Consider the following 20,254-nt stretch of genomic DNA (forward strand, 5'->3'; position numbering starts at 1 on the left):
TTTGAGATACGAGCATCCTTCCAGATATATTATATCTGTATAAGCATCAGAAGAATCAGGTGGCGTACTCATTGTGCAGTATCATATTATACCAGAGTACTTCCTTCCATCGCGTTTAAATTAAAGACCTTGAATGTGGAATATTGACTTTAAAATGGTTAAAATAAGCTATGAAGCATCATATATTATACTGAAGCGTAGGATTCTATCTCTGCCCTGACATTTCTACAGGTCTCACAAAAACTCTCAGATGATAAACTCTCTTGTTGAAACTTGCTAAAAAGGTTGGACAAGCTACAAAGAAAAACCTTCAAAATGTTTTTACTGGATCCAAATCGGTGGATGGACGCTTTCGAGTTTTGACATTCCCTTTGCGGGCCCTTGTAGGAACTGTCCCTTTAAGATATTTATTAGGACACTGTCCCTTTAAGACGTTCGCGCTGTCGTCGTCACGTCAGCGTGCGTCTGACAGGTGAACTTCCGTCATCATAAAATAGGAGATGCTTTCCTTCAGTGTTTACAACTTCAGACGCAGCGATCAAAGTCGAACGCGTTTCAAGCTGCGTGGCTTCTCTTCCGGTCGGCGCTTCTTCCTGGGAAATATCCAATCGTGAACAGAAAACAGCTGAAGCATGACGTCGGGCCCGGGCAGCGAGACGAGGCGGTTCATCAGTGGAGTCGTGGAGGGTGAGCAGACCGGGACCGGGTCCACAAGCCTGGTTCCGTGGAGATCCCGGGACCGGGTCCACAAACCTGGTTCCGTGGAGATCCCGGGACCGGGTCCACAAACCTGTTTCCGTGGAGATCCCGGGACCGGGTCCACAAACCTGGTTCCGTGGAGATTCCGGGACCGGGTCCACAAACCTGGATGGGTGGAGATCCCGGGACAGGGTCCACAAACCTGGTTGGGTGGAGATCCCGGGACCGGGTCCACAAACCTGGATGGGTGGAGATCCCGGGACCGGGTCCACAAACCTGGTTCCGTGGAGATCCCGGGACCGGGTCCACAAACCTGTTTCCGTGGAGATCCCGGGACCGGGTCCACAAACCTGGTTCCGTGGAGATTCCGGGACCGGGTCCACAAACCTGGATGGGTGGAGATCCCGGGACCGGGTCCACAAACCTGGTTCCGTGGAGATCCCGGGACCGGGTCCGCAAACCTGGTTGGGTGGAGATCCCGGGACCGGGTCCACAAACCTGGATGGGTGGAGATCCCGGGACCGGGTCCACAAACCTGGTTCCGTGGAGATCCCGGGACCGGGTCCACAAACCTGTTTCCGTGGAGATCCCGGGACCGGGTCCACAAACCTGGTTCCGTGGAGATTCCGGGACCGGGTCCACAAACCTGGATGGGTGGAGATCCCGGGACCGGGTCCACAAACCTGGTTCCGTGGAGATTCCGGGACCGGGTCCACAAACCTGTTTCCGTGGAGATGATTTCTGTTTGGTGAATAGACGTGCATGGATCACACATTGACCCGGTGTTCTGTTTGACCCAGGCTTCTATGGACGGCCGTGGACCATGGAGCAAAGAACGGAGCTTTTTAAAAGGTGCGTCCCGTGAAGTTTCTGAGGAAGAGCAGGATGAAGGAGGAAGAGGAAGCACATGGCATTCACTTCCTGCGGTCCTCATGTCTGTTTTGCATGATGGCCTTTGATTCCTGGGGCTCGCAGACAACAGAAATGGGGCTTGAACACATACCTGTATGCGCCCAAGGACGACTACAAACACCGGACGTACTGGAGAGACCTGTACTCGGCAGAGGAAGCAGGTGAGCCTCCGCCCGCCGGCTCATCCTCTCATTCATCCTGGTGGCCACTTTAAAATCCGACATTTTACGTCCCGACATCGGCTGAGGACGCGTCTTCCTGTCCCCAGGACAGCTCATTGCTCTGATATCAGCCGCTCAACGGCACGGTGTGGACTTCGTCTACGCCATCTCCCCCGGCTTGGACGTGACTTTCTCCAACCCCCGGGAGGTTGCGGCGCTGAAGAGGAAGCTGGATCAGGTGGGACTTTGTACGGCGAGCGGCAGGTCGGAGGTCGAGGGATGATTAGATCTCGGCTTTACGGCCCTGCGGTTTTGTCTTGGACGCGTTCCATTCTTTGGTGTGAGACTTGCCTCTGATATCTGAGGGTAGCCTGACGGTGTCCTCCTCGTCCCTCAGGTGAAGGACTTTGGCTGCAGGTCCTTCTCTTTACTGTTTGACGACATCGGGACTGAGATGTGTCCCGCTGATAAACGGGCCTTCGGCTCCTTCGCCCACGCTCAGGTGGCCGTCACTAATGCAGCGTACCGACACCTGGGAGAACCGGAGACCTTCCTCTTCTGCCCGACAGGTGAGACCTCGCCAACGCCCCGGGGGGGGGGGGGGGGGGGCGTGTTTTATATTCATGCTGCACCTGTGGTTTCAGATTACTGCGATGCGTTCTGCACGCCCAGCGTGTCCCAGTCCTCTTACCTGCACACGGTGGGACAGAAGCTACTGCCTGGGATAGATGTGCTGTGGACCGGTAGGACTTCAGGTGTTTAAACTCCACAGGCGCAGCAGGAATATTCATTTTCCAAAGCGTCCCCCCCCCTCAGGTCCCAAAGTGGTGTCCCACAAAATCTCTGTGGAGTCCATTGTAGAGGTGTCCTCTGTCCTGAAGCGGGCGCCGGTCATCTGGGACAACATCCACGCCAACGACTACGACCCCCAGAGACTTTTCCTTGGGCCGTACAAGGTTAGCAGAGCGCATCGTATTTCCGTCTCGCCGTCGGCGTCTGTCTCCTGAACGAAGGGACGTCTCTTCTTCTAATCAGGATCGTCCCACTGAGCTGATTCCAAAACTGAAAGGGGTGCTCACCAACCCCAACTGTGAGTTCTACCCGAACTTTGTGGCCATCCACACCTTGGCGACCTGGTGTAAGTCCTCCCCTGACGGAGGACAGAGGGACGCGGATATGGGTGAGGGACGAAAGAAGCGTGTTGGACGCATGCATTCAAATAATTCACGCGTATAAATCTATCCTGGGTTTCAATTAGTCCTGTCCCCAGTGTATCTGGACATCATGTGTATTGTGTGCGTCTCTGTCCCCCATCGCCAGGTGATGAGGCGCGGGACACCTGCTACCGCCCCCAGGACGCCCTGAGCCTCGCCCTCACTGACTGGCTGCCGGAGTTTCTGATCGCCGATCGACCTGGAGGTAGACGGTCGTGGACCGGCCAGCCGTCCAATGACGGGGTGCGTCTTCCTCACCTTCCCGTCCTTCGTCGTCCTCCAGCTCGTCCGAAGGAGGATTCCTCCGATGTGGAGCCCGTGCAGACGGGCGTGGGCGAGAGCTCCTACGTTCCCGGGCCCGAGGAGAACCCGTTGTACACCGCGGCGCCCCTGACCCTGAATGACCTGAAGCTGCTGTCGGACCTCTTCTACCTGCCGTACGAACACGGGCCGACCGCCGGGGCCATGCTGCAGGAGCTGGACTGGCTCCAGGGCCACGGCGGCGCCGGCGAGGTAGCGCGTGTTTACGCAGCTTACAGAGGGGACGGGGTGTTTTCCGTCCGGAACGTTTATGCCCAAGTTCTGTTTCCTAGACCGCGGAGTGGCGAGCGAGAGCGCGGCAGTTTGACGACATGTGCGAGGCGGTCGTGCAGATGTTCAACCGTCTGTCCAACGCATCCAACCGCAGGATTCTGTACGACCTCTACGACTACATCTGTGACATCAAGAGTGGGGTGGGCCTGGCTCGGGCCCACGTGAAAGCGCTCGGCGAGAGAGGTTCGTGTTCCCCGATTCAACCCTCGAGCAACAGAGCGTGGAACTCTTCGTCTAGAGAACCGTCAGTGGATCGGTTCCGCTTGGGTTCCGCTCAGGTCTCTCACTCCCCACGTCAGTTTGGCAAAATATTTCCTTGTGCCCCCCCCCTCCGTCCCCAAAAGAATCGGGATAGCCGAGCTGACAGTGGAGCGTGTAAAACAAACCGGTGGGGGCGGCAGGGGGGACACGAGACTTAAGCGGACGCCATGCTTGCTTCCACAGGAGGACAAGGCCAGCCTCCAGCCCAGCTTGTGAGCGATGATCCGGAACCCTGGGGCTTCAGGGGGGGCCTTTCGGGGGAGTTCCAGGTAACCAGTGGCTCTAAAGGCGGCGCTGAAGCTTAAATGTGACTCATAATATGAACACCTGTACTTGCAGAGAATGCTGCCCTGCCACGGAAACCGGGACCTGTTCAGACGCCCCCCCGTGACGCAGGTGTACTGCATACGGCCATACTGCCCTGAGGACAAGGTGAGGGGGGGGCGGGGACGGGGACGGGGACGGGCGGGACCCCCTTCGCTGTGAAGCATTTCAGCGGACGGTGCATTCGCCGTGGCTTTCTGTCCTAGGATCAGGTGCGAAGGATCTTTAAGGCGACGCAGTGCCCGGGGGGGGGCGCCGCCCCGTCGATGATGCAGCCCCCACTTATCTGTGACGGGTGAGGAGGAGTCCGACGTCTCCCCGGAGCGTTCCGGCTCCCGCGTTTCACGCCATTCTCTTCTGCCCCGCCGCAGCCTCTCTGCAGGTGAACTGCCCCCGTCCCCCCAGTGCGCGCTCGTCATGGAGGACGGGGGTGGCGTGTGTGGATATGCTCTGGCGCTCATCGATGCCAAACAAGCAGCCGCCGAGATCCAGGTGAGCAAACGTAACGTCTCGTCGTCCTGGAGAAGGGAAGGCGAGTCACGGCAGGTGTCTTGATGCTAGAGGACAGTACGGGACGCAGTGCTTGAGGACTTCCCCTCCCTGGTTACCGTGCGAGTGCTGCCCCACGTCACCGACCCCTCCCCAGCGAAGCGCATGATTGGTCACCTGCTGTCCTGCATCAGGAGTAACGGTAGGTCGAGGCCTGACGACGACAAACCGAGGCTCCCTGGACATCGTCTTGATGTTTGTCCTCTCGATGTCCTCCAGGTTCCAGAGGAGCGTTCTGTGAGTTGAGGCAGAGCGACTGGAGGATGCTCAACTTTTACACCGACGCCACCTCCTTTAAGCCCATTAAGATAGCTGGAGCACCTCGAGATGTTGTTGCCATGGGAACAACCCTGTAAAGTCGGCGGCGGCGGTGATGTCACCGTTGTGGGAATAATTCCTAAAGTTTGCAATCTGTCAAACTTTAACTGCTTTCCATTTGGAGTGAGCTAATATCGTTTAGCAGATGTTAACACTTTGTCATTTTGCTGCTTTTTATCGACATGGAAATCATAAAATGGTGATTTATTCTTTGGATGTTGATCAATAAATCCAGTGTTGATGGGAGACATTAAAAACGAGGCATCGGGACAAGAGTGTTTATTTTGGAGAGATACAAAAATGATTTATTAAATGTTTCTTTACATAAATAGATGCTGTTTCATGCTTGTGTTCCGGCAGGTGAGACTCAGTTTTAGCATGGAAGGAGGCAAAACCGACGAGAGGGTCACAAAGGTCACAGAGCAGACGTTGAGGGTCACAAGAAGGTCACAGAGCAGACGTTGAGGGTCACATGAAGGTCGCAGAGCAGACGTTGAGGGTCACAAAGGTCACAGAGCAGACGTTGAGGGTCACATGAAGGTCGCAGAGCAGACGTTAGACCACTGTAAATCCAATCGGATTTAGAATACAAAACGATAAACACCTTTTTAATATTTCGGGAGATTCTTTCCGTAGAAATGTTTCGCCCCCCCCCCCCCCCTCCCCCCTCCCCCATCCGAGTGTCTGACCAGCAGTCCGGCTGCAGGACAGGAGACGCACTTTCCTTCAGACTGACCCCACCATAAATATATATAGATCGCCTTTTACCCAGACTCCTCTGGGGCATCAGTTAAATCAATCATCGTTCAACAATGAGCAACTCAACACTTGGATAAAACAGTAGTGAAAACATGAAGCAGAAACTGCTGCGAGTCGGGACAGTCCGCCTTTGATCTGAACCCCCCCGGGGACGGATGTCCCTCCCATCCCGTCCTCGTCAGATGAACTCCAGCCCTTCGTACTTCACATCACCTATCTTTGTCTCTGCCATCAGCACCCGGCCGTCCAGCGTAAACGCCGTGATGTAAGTGGCGATTCTGCCGGCGTCCTCCTCGGATTTCAGCGCGAGAATGACCCGATCGTCCGTGTCTGGAACGAACTTAAAGGAGGAGAAGCCACGGGTCGGGCTGAGCGGGCCCACGCGCCGCACCGATACGTCGCTGAAGTCCACAGAGCAGGACAGCAGGAGGTTCGCGGCCCGCCGCTCGTCGGCGGCCTCTTCGTATTGTTGGTGACTGGCCCGGCGAGGGAGGAAGAACCAGCGCTGGAGACGCTCGCTCCAAGCTGCAGATTCGTGAATCACGTAGCCTGGAGGAGAAGCAGAGTCGTCAGTCCTACCCGCGGTCCAGTCGGGCCGCAGCAACGCAGGAATCGGGTCAGAACCTGGAGGATCAATCCCCGCCGCCCGCCGCAGGGCGTTGTAGTTCGGCACCCAGTTCTCGTGACACACGTCACCGCGGCGGCCAACCACTTTCACCCACTGCGGGTTGTCGTTGAGGACGTCCCCGGAGGGCGTGGTCCACTCCTTCCCCAGGCCCCCGACGTAGAGGCGCCGGTCTTTCACCGCCAGCCACTCGGCCTTGAACCCTGGGGAGACGGCTGAACACTTACAGCGCTGCGACCGGTTGGACCGCGACAGGCGACCGCTGACGGACCTTTGGGGGCCGAGCCGTCGCCATCGGGTAGTATCACCCAGGGGACAACCTGGTTGCCGTGGATCCGGTACACCACGCCTGTGCGGTCGTCCACGGTGTACAGGTGCCCGTTGAAGACCACCAGCTCAGAGAGCTCCATCCCTGCAGCACAACCAAACGGGTAAAGCACGCGTGTGTGTGCGTGTGCGCGTGCGTGTGTGTGCGTGCGTGCGTGCTTGTGTGCGTGCGCGCGTGCGTGTGTGCGTGCGTGCGTGCGTGTGTGCATGTGTGCGCGCGTGTGTGCATGTGTGCGCGCGTGTGTGTGCGTGTGTGTGTGTGTGTGTGTGCGTGTGTGCGTGCGTGTGTGCGTGTGTGCGTGTGTGCGTGCGTGCGTGCGTGTGTGCGTGTGTGCGTGTGCGTGCGTGCGCGCCTCCGTCCCGCTACCTCGTCCCTTCTCAGACAGGTGACTCTCCAGCGTGACCCTCTCAGCGTCCCACTCCACCTGCAGTCTGTCGGCGCCGTCCGACACGCTCAGGTAACCGCTCCTCATGTAGCTGACCCACGTCTGGTCCTCGGCGCTCCGGGATTCCGTGTCCAGGTCTGCGATCACGCCGATCCTGTACCGGACTCCGTGCCTCGTCTTCTCCGGTGGACTTATCGGGTACGTGTCGTTGTACGGCACTTCCTTATTCCGGCGGCGCCCGCTCGATTCCCCGAAGACGTCGTCGACAACCTCGCTGTGCGTTTGAAAAGCCCGAGCCTCGCGGCGGCGGTCGCCTCCGGTATCGCCGTCCCTGCGTCCCGCCGTCTGGTGCAAGTACAGCAGGACCACCAACGCCAGCAGGGCGGTCACGGCGATCGCTCGCCATTTAGGGTGGAAGCGCAAGTCCGAGGCGGTGGCTGGCGTCATGGACGCCAACGCCAGGGGCAAGCCTCGGACGGAAACCAAGAGGGAGGTCATGGGAGAATCTGCTCCATTCTCACTGCCGGGCTCGGGCCGGTGGCGGAGACCATTGTGTCCTGCGATGGAGAGCAGAGGACAAGGACAAAAAGAACAAAGGACACACTGAAGAGCCGTCATTACGTTCACAGCCAGCAACAATCAAGGTCTATTTATGCGTCTTTACAACGTCCCAATCCAGCCGTGGGGAACGAAAGACTGAAGACAAAGGAGGACGCGTCTGAGCTCCGATTGTTCGTCTCACAGCAGAGCTTTGTTCGGAGGGAATGTACGTAATAGATTTATACTCCACAGCCACACGCTCAGAGCAAGGGCGTTTGTTTTATTGATTATACTGATCACCACATAATGCATGGCAGCTACTGAGCCACGCAGCTCTTCAGATGGGGAGGGACATAGGAGGACGTGCGGGGACTGTCCTTTGTTCGAGCCCTGGGACAGACACGGGAACCGGCGTTCGAACCTCAGCGCTGATTTCCTCGCCAACGTGTCTCTGAATTGTTTTATTCAATGTTGAAATGTTCTCTTTATTGATTACACACCTCTGACAGCGATAAAAGAACCAATGAGAGTTCAGGAAAAACTCTTAGCGTGTTCTAAACCTTAAACACGCATAATTAGCAGGTTCCATCCCCAGGAAGCGCAAGTCTCGTTTGCACAGCTGTGGGGACGGACTGCCGGGCGCCCACAGGTGGACGACACACACACACACGCACACACACACACACACACACACACACACACACACACACACACACACACACACACGGCTCTCATTTCCCATCCCTCTCTGTACCCCTTTATGAAGAATTCATTTATTCACCCGTCCGTCGCCTCTTCTCTCCTGTCATCGTGTTGTCCTCCTTTGCCGCCATCCCATAATAAACTGCACAACCTCTCAGGTCCCACATGAGTAATCTACACCAGACAGAGGCCCCTCCTTCGTCCCTACGCAACACTCGCCACGCCTCCGGGGACAAACAGGTTGTGAAAGGAAACTGAACAGGGTGTCGTCTTTCTGGAGATTAGCTGGGACGGAGAAAGACGAGTAGCATGCCGGATCAGGAGCAATGCTGCAGGACAAAGGTTCCACGTTTCTACTCTTGAGACAGACAAGAGGGACGCTGTCCTGCTGCGTCAGTTTCAGACAGACAAGAGGGACGCTGTCCTGCGGCGTCAGTTTCAGACAGACAAGAGGGACGCTGTCCTGCTGCGTCAGTTTCAGACAGACAAGAGGGACGCTGTCCTGCTGCGTCAGTTTCAGACAGACAAGAGGGACGTTGTCCTGCTGCGTCAGTTTCAGACAGACAAGAGGGACGCTGTCCTGCTGCGTCAGTTTCAGACAGACAAGAGGGACGCTGTCCTGCTGCGTCAGTTTCAGACAGACAAGAGGGACGCTGTCCTGCAGCATCTGGTTGAGAGACATGAGGGACGCTGTCCTGCAGCATCTGGTTGAGACAGACATGAGGGACGCTGTCCTGCAGCATCTGGTTGAGACAGACATGAAGGACGCTGTCCTGCAGCATCTGTTTGAGACAGACAAGAGGGACGCTGTCCTGCTGCGTCAGTTTGAGACAGACAAGAGGGACGCTGTCCTGCAGCATCTGGTTGAGACAGACAAGAGGGACGCTGTCCTGCTGCGTCAGTTTCAGACAGACAAGAGGGACGCTGTCCTGCTGCGTCAGTTTGAGACAGACAAGAGGGACGCTGTCCTGCAGCATCTGGTTGAGACAGACAAGAGGGACGCTGTCCTGCTGCGTCAGTTTCAGACAGACAAGAGGGACGCTGTCCTGCTGCGTCAGTTTCAGACAGACAAGAGGGACGCTGTCCTGCAGCATCTGTTTGAGAGACAAGAGGGACGCTGTCCTGCTGCGTCAGTTTGAGACAGACAAGAGGGACGCTATCCTGCAGCATCTGGTTGAGACAGACAAGAGGGACGCTGTCCTGCAGCATCTGTTTGAGACAGACGAGAGGGACGCTGTCCTGCAGCATCTGTTTGAGACAGACGAGAGGGACGCTGTCCTGCAGCATCTGTTTGAGACACACAAGAGGGACGCTGTCCTGCAGCATCTGTTTGAGACAGACGGGAGGGACGCTGTCCTGCAGCATCTGTTTGAGACAGACAAGAGGGACGCTGTCCTGCAGCATCTGTTTGAGACAGACGAGAGGGACGCTGTCCTGCAGCATCTGTTTGAGACAGACGGGAGGGACGCTGTCCTGCAGCATCTGTTTGAGACAGACGAGAGGGACGCTGTCCTGCAGCATCTGTTTGAGACACACAAGAGGGACGCTGTCCTGCAGCATCTGTTTGAGACAGACAAGAGGGACGCTGTCCTGCAGCATCTGTTTTTGACCAACGACCGTCACAGATATTTCATACAAGTGTCGAGGAACTGTGGTAACTTGTGGAAAAAGGGTAGAATATGTCCTTTAAAGGTCACAGAATTAAACTAAATATTTTATTTTATCACTTTAGGACACGAACAGGTTCTCACACTATTAAAATGATGGCTCCCAGTTTAGAGCATTTATTTATGCTCTGTGACCGGTTATGTTTTCCGTATAGTCCCCGACAAACTCAGGGTTCTGATCAATATGCTGACCGATCGAATGACGTCACGAGGAATTGACGATCATTGAAGCTGACAGAAACCTCTCCGTCCAGGTAACAGCTGGTCTCCGAGGCATCACACGACTTAGCACGACTTAGCACGACTTAGCACGACTTAGCACCCTTAGCTGTCCGCCACAGTAGCAATAAATAAACGCCAGACATCGAAACTATAGCGCGGAATTCCGAGAATTCAGTGCCCACGTACTTCGGCACCGGAAGTGGTGCGTCAGCTGACGTGCCGGTTCCTTCTGTAGATGCTAGCCGCGGTGCTAGCCGTTAGCTAGCTGACGCAGTTACTGTAAGCAGGTCCCGTGACGGGTTTAGGGATAAATGGGTGTTAAACGTGTATCCGGTCCAGTTCGGGACGTGAAGGTGTTCCGCTTACCTGGAGCAGAACTCTCCGGTCTGACCGAGTCGACTCATATGTTGGCAGCCCCTCAGAGAAGGGCGCCCCTCCTGGCCGAACTATGAACTACGTGAGGTGACTGTCGTAAACATTCTCCTCTGTCGTAACTACTAATTTACGGCAGAGGTAGCAGCACATATTTATGTTATAAATATGATCTATAAAAGGTATTAATAGTTCAGAATGATACGTTTTATATATATTTTATATGGTCGGTGAAAAGAAATGTCAAAAGATAAATAATGCAAGACCTGCCCTGATTAACTAGTTTGTACTTTTACTGTAAAAATGTGCTAATAAAGATGCAATGAAATTCAATAGTATATTTTCTGCTAATACATTTTCAGTTCATCATTTTTTACCATAAAACAGTAAAGGTTAGGTTTTTTAGGCCCCTGCTCAGCAGGTGTGGAAGTAGAGAATAAGGCAGACTACGATCGTGCATTATGACGTTCAGTAAATACATCACAGCCCACAAACTATACATACAACAGTGTCCTCCTTGGAATCATCAAATCTAAATATTTATTGTAAATATTTGTTTACATTCTACAGTCATTTGTTATCAGACCACACATAAATATAGTCTCTATTAACAGCATTTGTCAACAAAACATAACATTGAAGTGTTTGGTTGAGGTCTTAACTCTATGGCAGCTGAATTCTAAGCCCTACAACGTCTAATATGCATGGAGCTCAGTTAAGAGAATTTCCTACAGAAGAATCTACAATAGATCAAATGGGTCAATAATAGGACAATACCATTCATATTCCTATTGGTGCGTTAGCACTGATATCCAGACGTGATGTTTGTACCAAATTCAGCTTTTTCCCATCATCGTCAAGAGAACCTACAGAAGAACCATTAAATTAACACACAAGTCAGTCTGACGTGGAATCAATGCTCATAAATACTTTTTTTGGTATATAGTTTGTTGTACCTTCGTTAGATGAGACTCCGCATCAATCATCAGCTCAACGATGTTGAAGTGGTCCGTGTTCGGCACGTCTTCCATGGCCACCTTGAGACCCGAAGCCTCCAGCATCTTAAAGGACAGATGAAATGGCTAAACGTGCTGCACACAGCGTCGTCCACTTCTAACATGCTAACGTGATGCTACACGTTTACGACAATGTGTCTGTTTGCAATTGCTGAGGGGGTTCATCAAGTTTGACATCGTAAAAAAGAACAAGTACTTGATGAATATGAATCAATTTGCCTTCCATTAAAGGTCAGTGACCAACAGAATGACCTCATCGTGAGAACCTTCGGACTGACCTTGTAGTATTGCTCCGACTGCTCGCGGAACAACGGGGAGTCGTTCTGAGCGATGGCTACGACGATGTGGCAGCTGGACGAGGACAGCTTGAGCTGAGGGACCAGCTTGCAGGGACTGTTCCTCACCGCCACCTCCCTGTCAACAGGAGACAACCAGGGAATAAAGCCAGAAATACTGACCGGCACATACCAGGAAACATATCACAGTAACTTCTATTAATGACAAAGTTCATCTTTTAGCCAAAACATTTATGCTTGAATAGTTAGTAGTAGTACTACTACTAGTAGTAGTAGTAGTAGTAGTAGTATTAGTAGTAGTAGTCACATTCAGGCTGTTGCTACCAAGTGTTCAAATATTACAGTTTTAACTTGTTTATAATTTTCTTACGATTTTTAATTTGTTACAATACAATAGTTTGAAAACCTCAATCTAATTTATTGTAAATAATCACCCAAATGGGTCGGTTTTATTTATTTATAAAAATTCTATTGTCTACAAAAGAATTTTTCAATAAAAGCATTTCAAGTTATTTTTTTCTGTCCGCCACAGTAGCGATAAATAAACCCCTAGTTATAAGTATTGTAATTAAAAGTGGGCAACAGTAGAATTGTTATCAGTGTAGGAAAGTACTCTGTCATTTTCAACGGCTCATTGATGTAGGTCGACAGGACGGGCAGGAGGTCATATATGCCACTGATGAGGAAAGCTCCTACAAGAGAAGGAGAGGCAGTAACAAGACAAGGCCCAGCAGGCTTCTCCACCATACTGCAAAAATGTGCCTGTTTTAATGTGACCTGACCTTTGATCTGAGGAGTGATGCTGTACTGGGACCAGTCGGTAGAGAGGACCATTGCAGCTAGGTGGGCCCCGGCAGAGTGGCCACACAGGTACAGACCACTGGGAGAGAGAGGATGGGGAATTCACACAGGGACACTGTGAATGTGTGACGGTGACGTTTTGTAAGAGCAGGACCAAGGGAAAGTCTGAAAACTGAATCTGGATGCGGTGCGTTAAGCAGGGTGGTGACAGCAGACACGGTACCTGATGTGAGAATACTGCCGCACAACAGAAACAACACTCCGTCGCACCTGAGACACCATCAGATCCATATGACCTAGAAAGGAAGTGAAAGGGACATCGCTAGAAAGCTGAGTTCCTCATTAATATCAATAAACTATCTATTGGCCCACAAGAACTAAAAGACTCTACCTTTGGGGGCAATGTCGTAGTCAACGGCAACCACCACCACACCTTTGTCGAAGAGTGGAACAGCCACGAATCCAGACTCCTCTTTGCTTCGTGAACACAAAGCATCGACATGAAGAACGCGAATGTGGAATCGACAAACCACAAGGAGCATTTGGCCGTACCTGAGAAGCTGCCAGTAGCCTCCATGTATGTAAATAACAAGGTGGACATCTGGAACAGATGGACTCAGGTCCGTTAGTCCACTCGAGCTGAGCGTAAATCATACACGGATACGGGGCGAGGTCGTGTACGTCCAGCAGACATACCGCGGGACTTAGTTCTGGGGACGTAGACATCCATTTTATCTCCGTCTCCCTCCCCATATGGCACATTGAGAAAGGTTTGAGCCGAAGCACGGGCGCGCTCCGTACCTGGACACACACAGCATCAAAGCATGGCATCCATGTTGAGTCGAGTCGACGCAAACGTAGAGACAAGGTCCCTGGAGTGCAGCCGTGGTTGGACGACGCGTCTGCCACCACATATCTGCTACAAACCCTTTGATGTACTCCGCTCGTACTGGCGTGTCCAATCACCTACGGGCACCACGGTCACGTAGGATGGATTATTTCATGCTTCATCGTCATCATGAGTCTTTTCTTCCGCCAGCCTTATCTCTCGCTTTCTTTGGACCCATCACTTGCTACAAAGAACCGTGACATTGTCCAGAGTGTCGTGGATTCGTCTCCTCGTGTCTCTGGCAGACTGCTTGCATTGAACATTATCTGCCAGGCCAGGTGTGGCGAACGTCTGATCGACTGACTAATCGCTGAGGATTCTTCCGTTCTGAATCGATGTATTGATGTAGTGCTCTCGTATCGTGCAGGTGATTCTTCCTGCTTGCCTGCTCGACCCAGCCTGATCAGGGTGAGGTGGGGAACTGTGATTGATCAGGGTGAAGTGGGTAAATGTGATTGATCAGGGTGAGGTGGGGAACTGTGATTGATCAGGGTGAGGTGGGTAAATGTGATTGATCAGGGTGGGGTGGGTAAATGTGATTGATCAGGGTGGGGTGGGTAACTATGATTTAACGCGCCAACAGACCCACCTTCCTTCAGAACCTTCACGTGCGCCTCGGTCACGCTGTCCGCCGGCATCCTGTGGGACCATCTACTCGGGGAGAGCTGCAGCTCAAGCGCCTGCCCCGTGGAGACACCGCCATCAGTCGGACGGGTGTTGGACCGGAACACAAACAAACAAGGACCAGTTAGAAAACACTGTAAGCAGATTATTAAGCTTTTAACCATCATAGATAACATTAAAATCTAGACGATAACACATTGTTACATCTTTCTTCATTTGAGTCCAGTGCAGCATTTTGTTTCTGGCGGATCCGGGTAGACGGTAGATAAACGTGCCGTTGGTTCTCTTGATTCTGTAAGTCAGTGTTAGTTACATATTAATACTGGGTTACATGAGGCTGAGTTTTGAACCTCAAGTAAGGTTCATGAATGACAATGTTCATGAATATTTGCTGACTAGAAATGGATTCTGCTGCTCATGTTAGTCTTAGCAGTACATCCCCAATGTTAAAACAAACATATGATTTGCAAATCTAATTCATCCAAGTCCAAACACAGGCTGTTGAACGTAGAGCCTGATTTCACTGTTTGTTCTTTCTTTAGGGACATGACAGAGATCAGGTGAGACGGGCTCATGTTTATCAGCGTGTTACATCACATTTTCCGTTGAGGAAATAAGCGTTTTGGAAAAGAAGACACTAATTCTTGACGTTTTCAAGGTGGAATTCTGTTCCATTTTTTCTCTATCTTATTTCCAGTGAAATGTTCCTCAAAGTATTTGTAATTTGTACAGCTTTATGAAGTGGAGAAACTCGCCCTGTCTTTCCAGAATGCCTCTTTCGTACTTATGGAACGAGCCTTTGGTTACCCATGTCACAAATTTAAGATGAGCTGAAATCTTTTAGAGTCGGGGTTGTGCCGTTGTTATTACTGCAGTCTTTACTACTACTACTATTAATCCAAATACTACTACTACCACTTCCGCCATCATTATCCCCATAGTTCCATGAAATATAGAAAAATACTTCTCTTCAAAAATTCCTTTACTTGTTCTGTCCGGCTTCCTCCCACCACCAAAAACATGCAGCTTGGGCGGATTGGTGACGCTGAATTGCCCGTGGGTGTGAGTGTGTGTGTGGCTGTTTGTCTGTCTCTGAGTTGCCCTGGGATGGACTGGCGGCTTGTCCAGGGTGTACCCCGCCTCTCGCTCATTGGCTGCTGAGATGGGCTCCAGCTTGGCCCGCAGGACAAAGCAGTTGAAAAATGAATGAATGAATGTTGTTATTAGCTTAATGATCAGTTATGCCTCACTTTATAGTATAGTCACTCTTTAGTTTTCCACTAATACAGCATATGTGGAACGCTACACTTAGCTTTATAATATATATATATATATATATATATATTCCGAACAGAAAATGATACATAAGAAAATTTGAATTATTCGTATACATTTGCATCATGTACAGAATTAAATTTCTACAATAACACAAACTTCAGCTTACGTACCTCCGTGCAGCTCCTCCGTGTCGATGCCAGAACCGGAACGATAACGTCAAATGATTGCTCTGATTGGTTAGTAGAAGCGCCTACGCAACGCTCTCATCCCCCCGCCCCCCTCTCTTGCGCTCACGCTCTCGCTCTCTCTGATTGGTTAGAAGAAGCGCCTACGCAACGCCCTCATCCCCCCGCCCCCCTCTCTTGCGCTCACGCTCTCGCTCTCTCTGATTGGTTAGACGAAGCGCCTACGCGACGCTCTCATCCTCCCGCCCCCCCTCTCTCTTTCTCTCTCTCTCTCGCGCAGTCGCATTATTTTCGTGCACGCTCATTGGTTCGAAGTGGCACGTGGCTCTTTGCCTATTGGTGACATTTCAGATAGAACTGTGGCGCGCTAATATTCAACATTGGTTTCCGGTGATTCGCCGTAAAGAAAGAGGTTGAGAACGTGTTTGTTTGAAATTGTTATTTATCCTCGTTTAGCTGGTTTCTTGTCTTTGTCGCGTCATTGCTGAAAATGGACTGCGTGGGTTTTCCGAGAGTTCTACCGAATTCTCCGAGGAAGGCAAGGGGACAGATTCAGGTTCGTATCTGACTGATGTAACGTTCACGGGCGAACATTAGCGTAGTTTTCTTCACCTTTTGACTAACGACGTTCGCATAAAAGGAAGTAAACTTCAAAGTATTGGCTACGGTCGAGTAACTATGGCGCGTAATTGTCTTAAAACTGGACGTTTCGCTTCGCTGACGGCCTCCGTCTGTTTTTAGGTCATATTCGGACCGATGTTTTCTGGCAAAAGGTGAGTTATTTATTCACACAAGGTTCCTTTCCGAGGTCAGCCACTAGTGCTCGTTAACCCGGGAAAAAATAATGTTTAATTGTCACAAATTCCGCCCAGACATAAACGTCCCGCCAATTTTCCTGTGTTGTTTTTCTGCCATTCATAAAAACTGCGCCAATACTTTCATCTAAGGCAATGCAATATGCTTTGTAGAGATTAATGACACTAATGCTGCGCATTATTCTAAGATATTGTGCGCAGGCGCATACTGTATCTGTTGCGTGACGTCACATGGTAGATTCGTCATTTGATGTATTTGCATGCACAACATGCAGAGTGGCTTTCACCGTCTGCCCCTGAACCTTGACTCTGCAGCACGGAACTGATGCGCCGGGTGCGCCGCTTCCAGGTCGCCCAGTACGACTGTCTGGTGATCAAATACGCCAAAGACACGCGCTACTCTGATACGGGCATGGCGACACATGACCAGTAAGTCCTCTGATTTGATGCAAACGTATATATGTCGTTTGAGCTTCTCTAATTTACAGCAAAGTACCCTACTCTGTGTTTATTGTTGTAATGTAATCAATGGAATTTATCCTGCTGCCAAAATAGATGACTAAATATAATGGAAGATGAAAGGGCGGCAGTAAAGAGTTCCCTTTAATCTGAGCGAGATGCATTAACAACATTATACTTATTTATCACGTCATTTCCCCCCCTTCTTTCTTTCAGGAGCATCATGGAGGCGCTTCCAGCCAACCGTCTCGCAGACCTGCGGCCTCTGGCGTTGCAAGCCTGCGTCATCGGCATTGACGAGGCACAGTTCGTAAGTATAGACGCCTTTTATACGCTTCCTCCTTTACGTGCTGACGTTTAACCCCCGGGTGTCTCGCTCCGAACAGGAGAAACTCGGTGGGATGGATTCCTTGAACGCATTTCCATTGTGTCTTCTAGTTTCCGGGCGCGGTGGAGTTTTGTGAGGAGATGGCCAATCTAGGGAAGACCGTCATCGTGGCTGCCCTGGATGGAACGTTCCAGAGGAAGGTGAGCGTCTGCATTTCAGTGTGTGACGCTTACAAACACAGTTCCTGTCAGTAAAGCGACTGTTCGTTCTGTGGGTCAGCGGTTAACGTTAATGAAGGATTGTGAACGGTCCGCATGTTCAGCGTGTTCATTATTCCCAGCTATAATGGGCCGGTCTGTGCCCGTAATGGAATTACACCTCCGTCAGTTCCGTGACTGTCTCTGCTGTCCCGTCTGCATTCTTGTAGCCGTTCGGAAACATCCTGAACCTTGTCCCGCTGGCAGAGAGCGTGGTGAAGCTCCACGCCGTCTGCATGCAGTGCTACAAGGAAGCCGCCTACACCAAGAGGATAGGCACAGAGCAGGAGGTGAGCAGGAACCGCGCGTGGGGTTAGAACGGTTCCTAAGGCGGAGCTGGGAAAGGGATCGACCTCCAAATGTAGATGAAAGGGGTCCCTCCTGTGTTGGACTGAATGTGTAATGGCCGCCTGTCCTTCTGCCCCACCAGGTGGAGGTGATCGGCGGAGCAGACAAGTATCAGGCGGTGTGCAGGAAGTGTTTTGGTGGTCTGACGGGGGGCAAAGAGAACTGCGCTCCTTGCAGGGATGAAACGCCACCAAGCGTCCTCCCGGGAAGACCGTCGGACTCCGGCATTCCCAGGAAGCTTTTCAACTCCCTCCACCTCTGAACTCTGACACTGGGAAAGCAGACGGCAAATGGTTCCTTTGAGCCTGTTTATCTCATCGGCGTGTTCGGTTGCATGCGATACCTTTCTTTTATTTTTAAGTGTTGAGTACGTCATGATGGGGAGTCTGATTCTGAAAGCTCTTGATTTATTTTGGGGCGTTTTGAATGTAATATTTCTCCTCCGCTCTCGTGAAACTCGCTGCGATACGTGATCCAGTATCTCCGCCTGATGCCAAGGACCAAAATAACTCCTTTAACTCTCGGCAGACTGACAAACTGGGCTGGAAGAGCGTCTCCTCCCTGCAGCACATAGAAACACTCGGAGCGATCGTTCAAAGTCTTTTATTACACAACGTGAGGTTTAAACTTCTGTTGTGTGTCTGACAAGGCAACGCAAACATTAAAGCCGTCTCTCGTCCCACCGGCCTCCTTGTGACGTGAATGTACACACAATACCAGATAAATATTAAATTACTTTGAGTTCTAAAGGTGTCGTTTAGAGACTTCTTGGCTCGTTCGCTTCCGGTTCCGCGTGTTCACGACGGAGCAAATCAGAATTAAACCAAATCTAAACCAAAAAAAAAAGAACTTGACGACAGTAGCTGGGATACACGGATATTTAGGATCGTTTCTTTGCTTCCCACTCCAACACATTTGTCATCATAAGGCACCGACGGCATATCGGCAGGTAATGCGCTTTTCAAAATGCACATTTGGACCACGCTTTCCCACGCTTGGTGCTCCTGTCTGTTCGAACCGGGTTTTAAAAACTCATTTTTTCAGGTCGCAGCTGAGAGGACTTCTATCCTAGTACCTATAATAGTTCTACTAAAATCAACCCAATTTTAGCTTAACTTTTATTTGATTATGTTGAATTTCTTTTTTTTATAAATATATACTGAAAGGCTGTTAAAAGTCAGCTGATCGTAGCCATCTTTGCTGTTCACTAGCTCGCTTCCTCCGTGTCTTCCTAATTTCAGCGACAGAATTTTAGTCAGATGTCATCATTTCACTGAATTATTACATTTTACTTTTGAATCCAGTCAGGCTCAGGAAACACGTTTTGTCTATCAAAGACGTGCAGTGGGCCAGAAGAACGTCCTGTAAACAAGGCGGTAAACACCGGCGTGTAAATGCAAAGCCGCCTGGTCGGGCTGGAGAGGAAGGCTTTTATGTTACGCCACGGCGCACGCCGTGCTCAGACAGACCCGCTGAAGAAGTGCGCGGTGAAAGACGGCGTGCTCCTCCTCCCGACTTATCTGCCGTTAAAGGGTTAAAGGGCGACGCTCTGACGCGTGGGCATTTACAACAGCCTCAAACGGGATGTGCATTAGGATTGGCTGCGGGTGAAGGAACAGACCTGCACAAAATAACACCTTCAAATAAACGCACCAAAGAGGGGGGGGGGGCACGTGATCAGAGAAACGACCAATAAACTGGCAGCTGTAAAGAGGAGCACGTCCCCGTCGCAGGCTGGAGCCAGCGTTGATCCATTGATAAAGCCTCATTAGCTTACCTTTGTACCCCCCCCCCCTCCCCCTATCAATCATCAGCACTAGCCAACCCGGTGTCTTTAAAGCCTGAGGACCTAAAACCACATCAATATGATATAGTTCTGGATCTGCATCACCAGCAGATTACCTGCCCTGCCCCCCGCCCCCCACTTGCCTCAGTAAGGGGGCGGCTGGTAGCCGGAGTCCTCTTCTGGGTTCGAGGAGACGGGGAGCTGCTGCTGCGCGTCGGGCACAGGGCTGGGATAGATGGTGTAAGCGGTAGGGGTGTAGGTGGTGGGGTTGTAAGAGGTGGGGGCGTAGGTAGGAGGGTAGGGGGTGTGGTGATCTGCTGGCGGTTCTGTGTAGGCCGGGGGGGCGAGTTGGTGGACCCCAGAACGGACACGGACCACCAGCGAAGTAGGTCAGGATTCCCTGTAGGACGCCGTAAAGATCGGATGAGACTGAAATAGTTTTACAGCCAATCATCTGCAAGCGCCTGAAGCGGCGCCCCCCTCTGGGACGGCAGCGGGGCGGGAGCTGGGTTCAAGGGTCACAGCGGCAGACCGACTCAC

General features: G+C 51.6%; 4 protein-coding genes across 5 annotated transcripts; 2 read left to right on the forward strand and 2 right to left on the reverse strand.

Moving 5' to 3' along the window:
• The first annotated feature begins 632 nt into the window (after positions 1 to 632).
• ogal (O-GlcNAcase like) lies at positions 633 to 5,181 on the forward strand. The gene is made up of 17 exons (XM_068750934.1): positions 633 to 687; positions 1,500 to 1,551; positions 1,675 to 1,772; positions 1,880 to 2,010; positions 2,170 to 2,341; positions 2,417 to 2,515; positions 2,589 to 2,728; positions 2,808 to 2,952; positions 3,093 to 3,191; positions 3,270 to 3,535; positions 3,580 to 3,754; positions 4,025 to 4,110; positions 4,181 to 4,273; positions 4,372 to 4,460; positions 4,537 to 4,657; positions 4,727 to 4,856; positions 4,934 to 5,181. The coding sequence occupies exons 1-17, from the start codon at positions 633 to 635 to the stop codon at positions 5,068 to 5,070; spliced, it is 2,088 nt and encodes a 695-aa protein (XP_068607035.1). The 3' UTR covers positions 5,071 to 5,181.
• A 115-nt stretch (positions 5,182 to 5,296) lies between these two features.
• On the reverse strand, positions 5,297 to 10,678 carry cant1b (calcium activated nucleotidase 1b). Of its 2 annotated transcripts, none has more exons than XM_068750623.1 (5): positions 10,627 to 10,678; positions 7,111 to 7,686; positions 6,688 to 6,828; positions 6,416 to 6,619; positions 5,297 to 6,340 (listed from the first exon to the last, which is right to left on the reverse strand). In XM_068750623.1, the coding sequence occupies exons 2-5, from the start codon at positions 7,625 to 7,627 to the stop codon at positions 5,970 to 5,972; spliced, it is 1,233 nt and encodes a 410-aa protein (XP_068606724.1). In that variant the 5' UTR covers positions 7,628 to 7,686; positions 10,627 to 10,678; the 3' UTR covers positions 5,297 to 5,969. The 2 variants fall into 2 exon arrangements, with proteins under 2 accessions (XP_068606724.1, XP_068606725.1); XM_068750624.1 differs by lacking the exon at positions 10,627 to 10,678 and adding an exon at positions 8,424 to 8,474.
• A 399-nt stretch (positions 10,679 to 11,077) lies between these two features.
• On the reverse strand, positions 11,078 to 15,314 carry afmid (arylformamidase). The gene is made up of 12 exons (XM_068751153.1): positions 15,245 to 15,314; positions 14,463 to 14,550; positions 14,224 to 14,314; positions 13,442 to 13,546; positions 13,298 to 13,346; positions 13,137 to 13,222; positions 12,969 to 13,041; positions 12,727 to 12,824; positions 12,558 to 12,636; positions 11,927 to 12,062; positions 11,589 to 11,693; positions 11,078 to 11,498 (listed from the first exon to the last, which is right to left on the reverse strand). Exons 2-12 carry the CDS (start codon positions 14,490 to 14,492, stop codon positions 11,469 to 11,471), a joined length of 882 nt encoding a protein of 293 aa, XP_068607254.1. The 5' UTR covers positions 14,493 to 14,550; positions 15,245 to 15,314; the 3' UTR covers positions 11,078 to 11,468.
• An 897-nt stretch (positions 15,315 to 16,211) lies between these two features.
• tk1 (thymidine kinase 1, soluble) lies at positions 16,212 to 20,109 on the forward strand. The gene is made up of 7 exons (XM_068750770.1): positions 16,212 to 16,277; positions 16,463 to 16,494; positions 16,852 to 16,965; positions 17,212 to 17,305; positions 17,434 to 17,523; positions 17,751 to 17,870; positions 18,011 to 20,109. The coding sequence occupies exons 1-7, from the start codon at positions 16,212 to 16,214 to the stop codon at positions 18,188 to 18,190; spliced, it is 696 nt and encodes a 231-aa protein (XP_068606871.1). The 3' UTR covers positions 18,191 to 20,109.
• Positions 20,110 to 20,254: the final 145 nt, after the last annotated feature.

Source organism: Brachionichthys hirsutus, chromosome 17 (assembly GCF_040956055.1).
Source record: "Brachionichthys hirsutus isolate HB-005 chromosome 17, CSIRO-AGI_Bhir_v1, whole genome shotgun sequence".
Classification (NCBI taxonomy): Eukaryota; Metazoa; Chordata; class Actinopteri; order Lophiiformes; family Brachionichthyidae; genus Brachionichthys; species Brachionichthys hirsutus.

Bases quoted from the DNA above. Each gene is read 5' to 3' on its own strand.
- tk1 (XM_068750770.1), top strand. From the start codon at position 16,212: ATGGACTGCGTGGGTTTTCCGAGAGTTCTACCGAATTCTCCGAGGAAG. The intron at 16,278-16,462 runs GTTCGTATCTGA...GTCTGTTTTTAG, and splicing joins AGGCAAGGGGACAGATTCAG to GTCATATTCGGACCGATGTT. The intron at 17,524-17,750 runs GTGAGCGTCTGC...GCATTCTTGTAG, and splicing joins ATGGAACGTTCCAGAGGAAG to CCGTTCGGAAACATCCTGAA.
- cant1b (XM_068750623.1), bottom strand. From the start codon at position 7,627: ATGACCTCCCTCTTGGTTTCCGTCCGAGGCTTGCCCCTGGCGTTGGCG. The intron at 6,620-6,687 runs GTCCGTCAGCGG...CCGTCTCCCCAG, and splicing joins CGACGGCTCGGCCCCCAAAG to GGTTCAAGGCCGAGTGGCTG. The intron at 6,341-6,415 runs GTTCTGACCCGA...CTTCTCCTCCAG, and splicing joins GGCGGGGATTGATCCTCCAG to GCTACGTGATTCACGAATCT.
- ogal (XM_068750934.1), top strand. From the start codon at position 633: ATGACGTCGGGCCCGGGCAGCGAGACGAGGCGGTTCATCAGTGGAGTC. The intron at 3,536-3,579 runs GTGTTTTCCGTC...TCTGTTTCCTAG, and splicing joins CAGCTTACAGAGGGGACGGG to ACCGCGGAGTGGCGAGCGAG. The intron at 4,274-4,371 runs GTGAGGGGGGGG...TTTCTGTCCTAG, and splicing joins CATACTGCCCTGAGGACAAG to GATCAGGTGCGAAGGATCTT.
- afmid (XM_068751153.1), bottom strand. From the start codon at position 14,492: ATGCTGCACTGGACTCAAATGAAGAAAGAT. The intron at 13,547-14,223 runs GTGGGTCTGTTG...GTGTGTGTCCAG, and splicing joins CGTGAAGGTTCTGAAGGAAG to GTACGGAGCGCGCCCGTGCT. The intron at 13,223-13,297 runs GTACGGCCAAAT...GTGTTCACGAAG, and splicing joins GGCTACTGGCAGCTTCTCAG to CAAAGAGGAGTCTGGATTCG.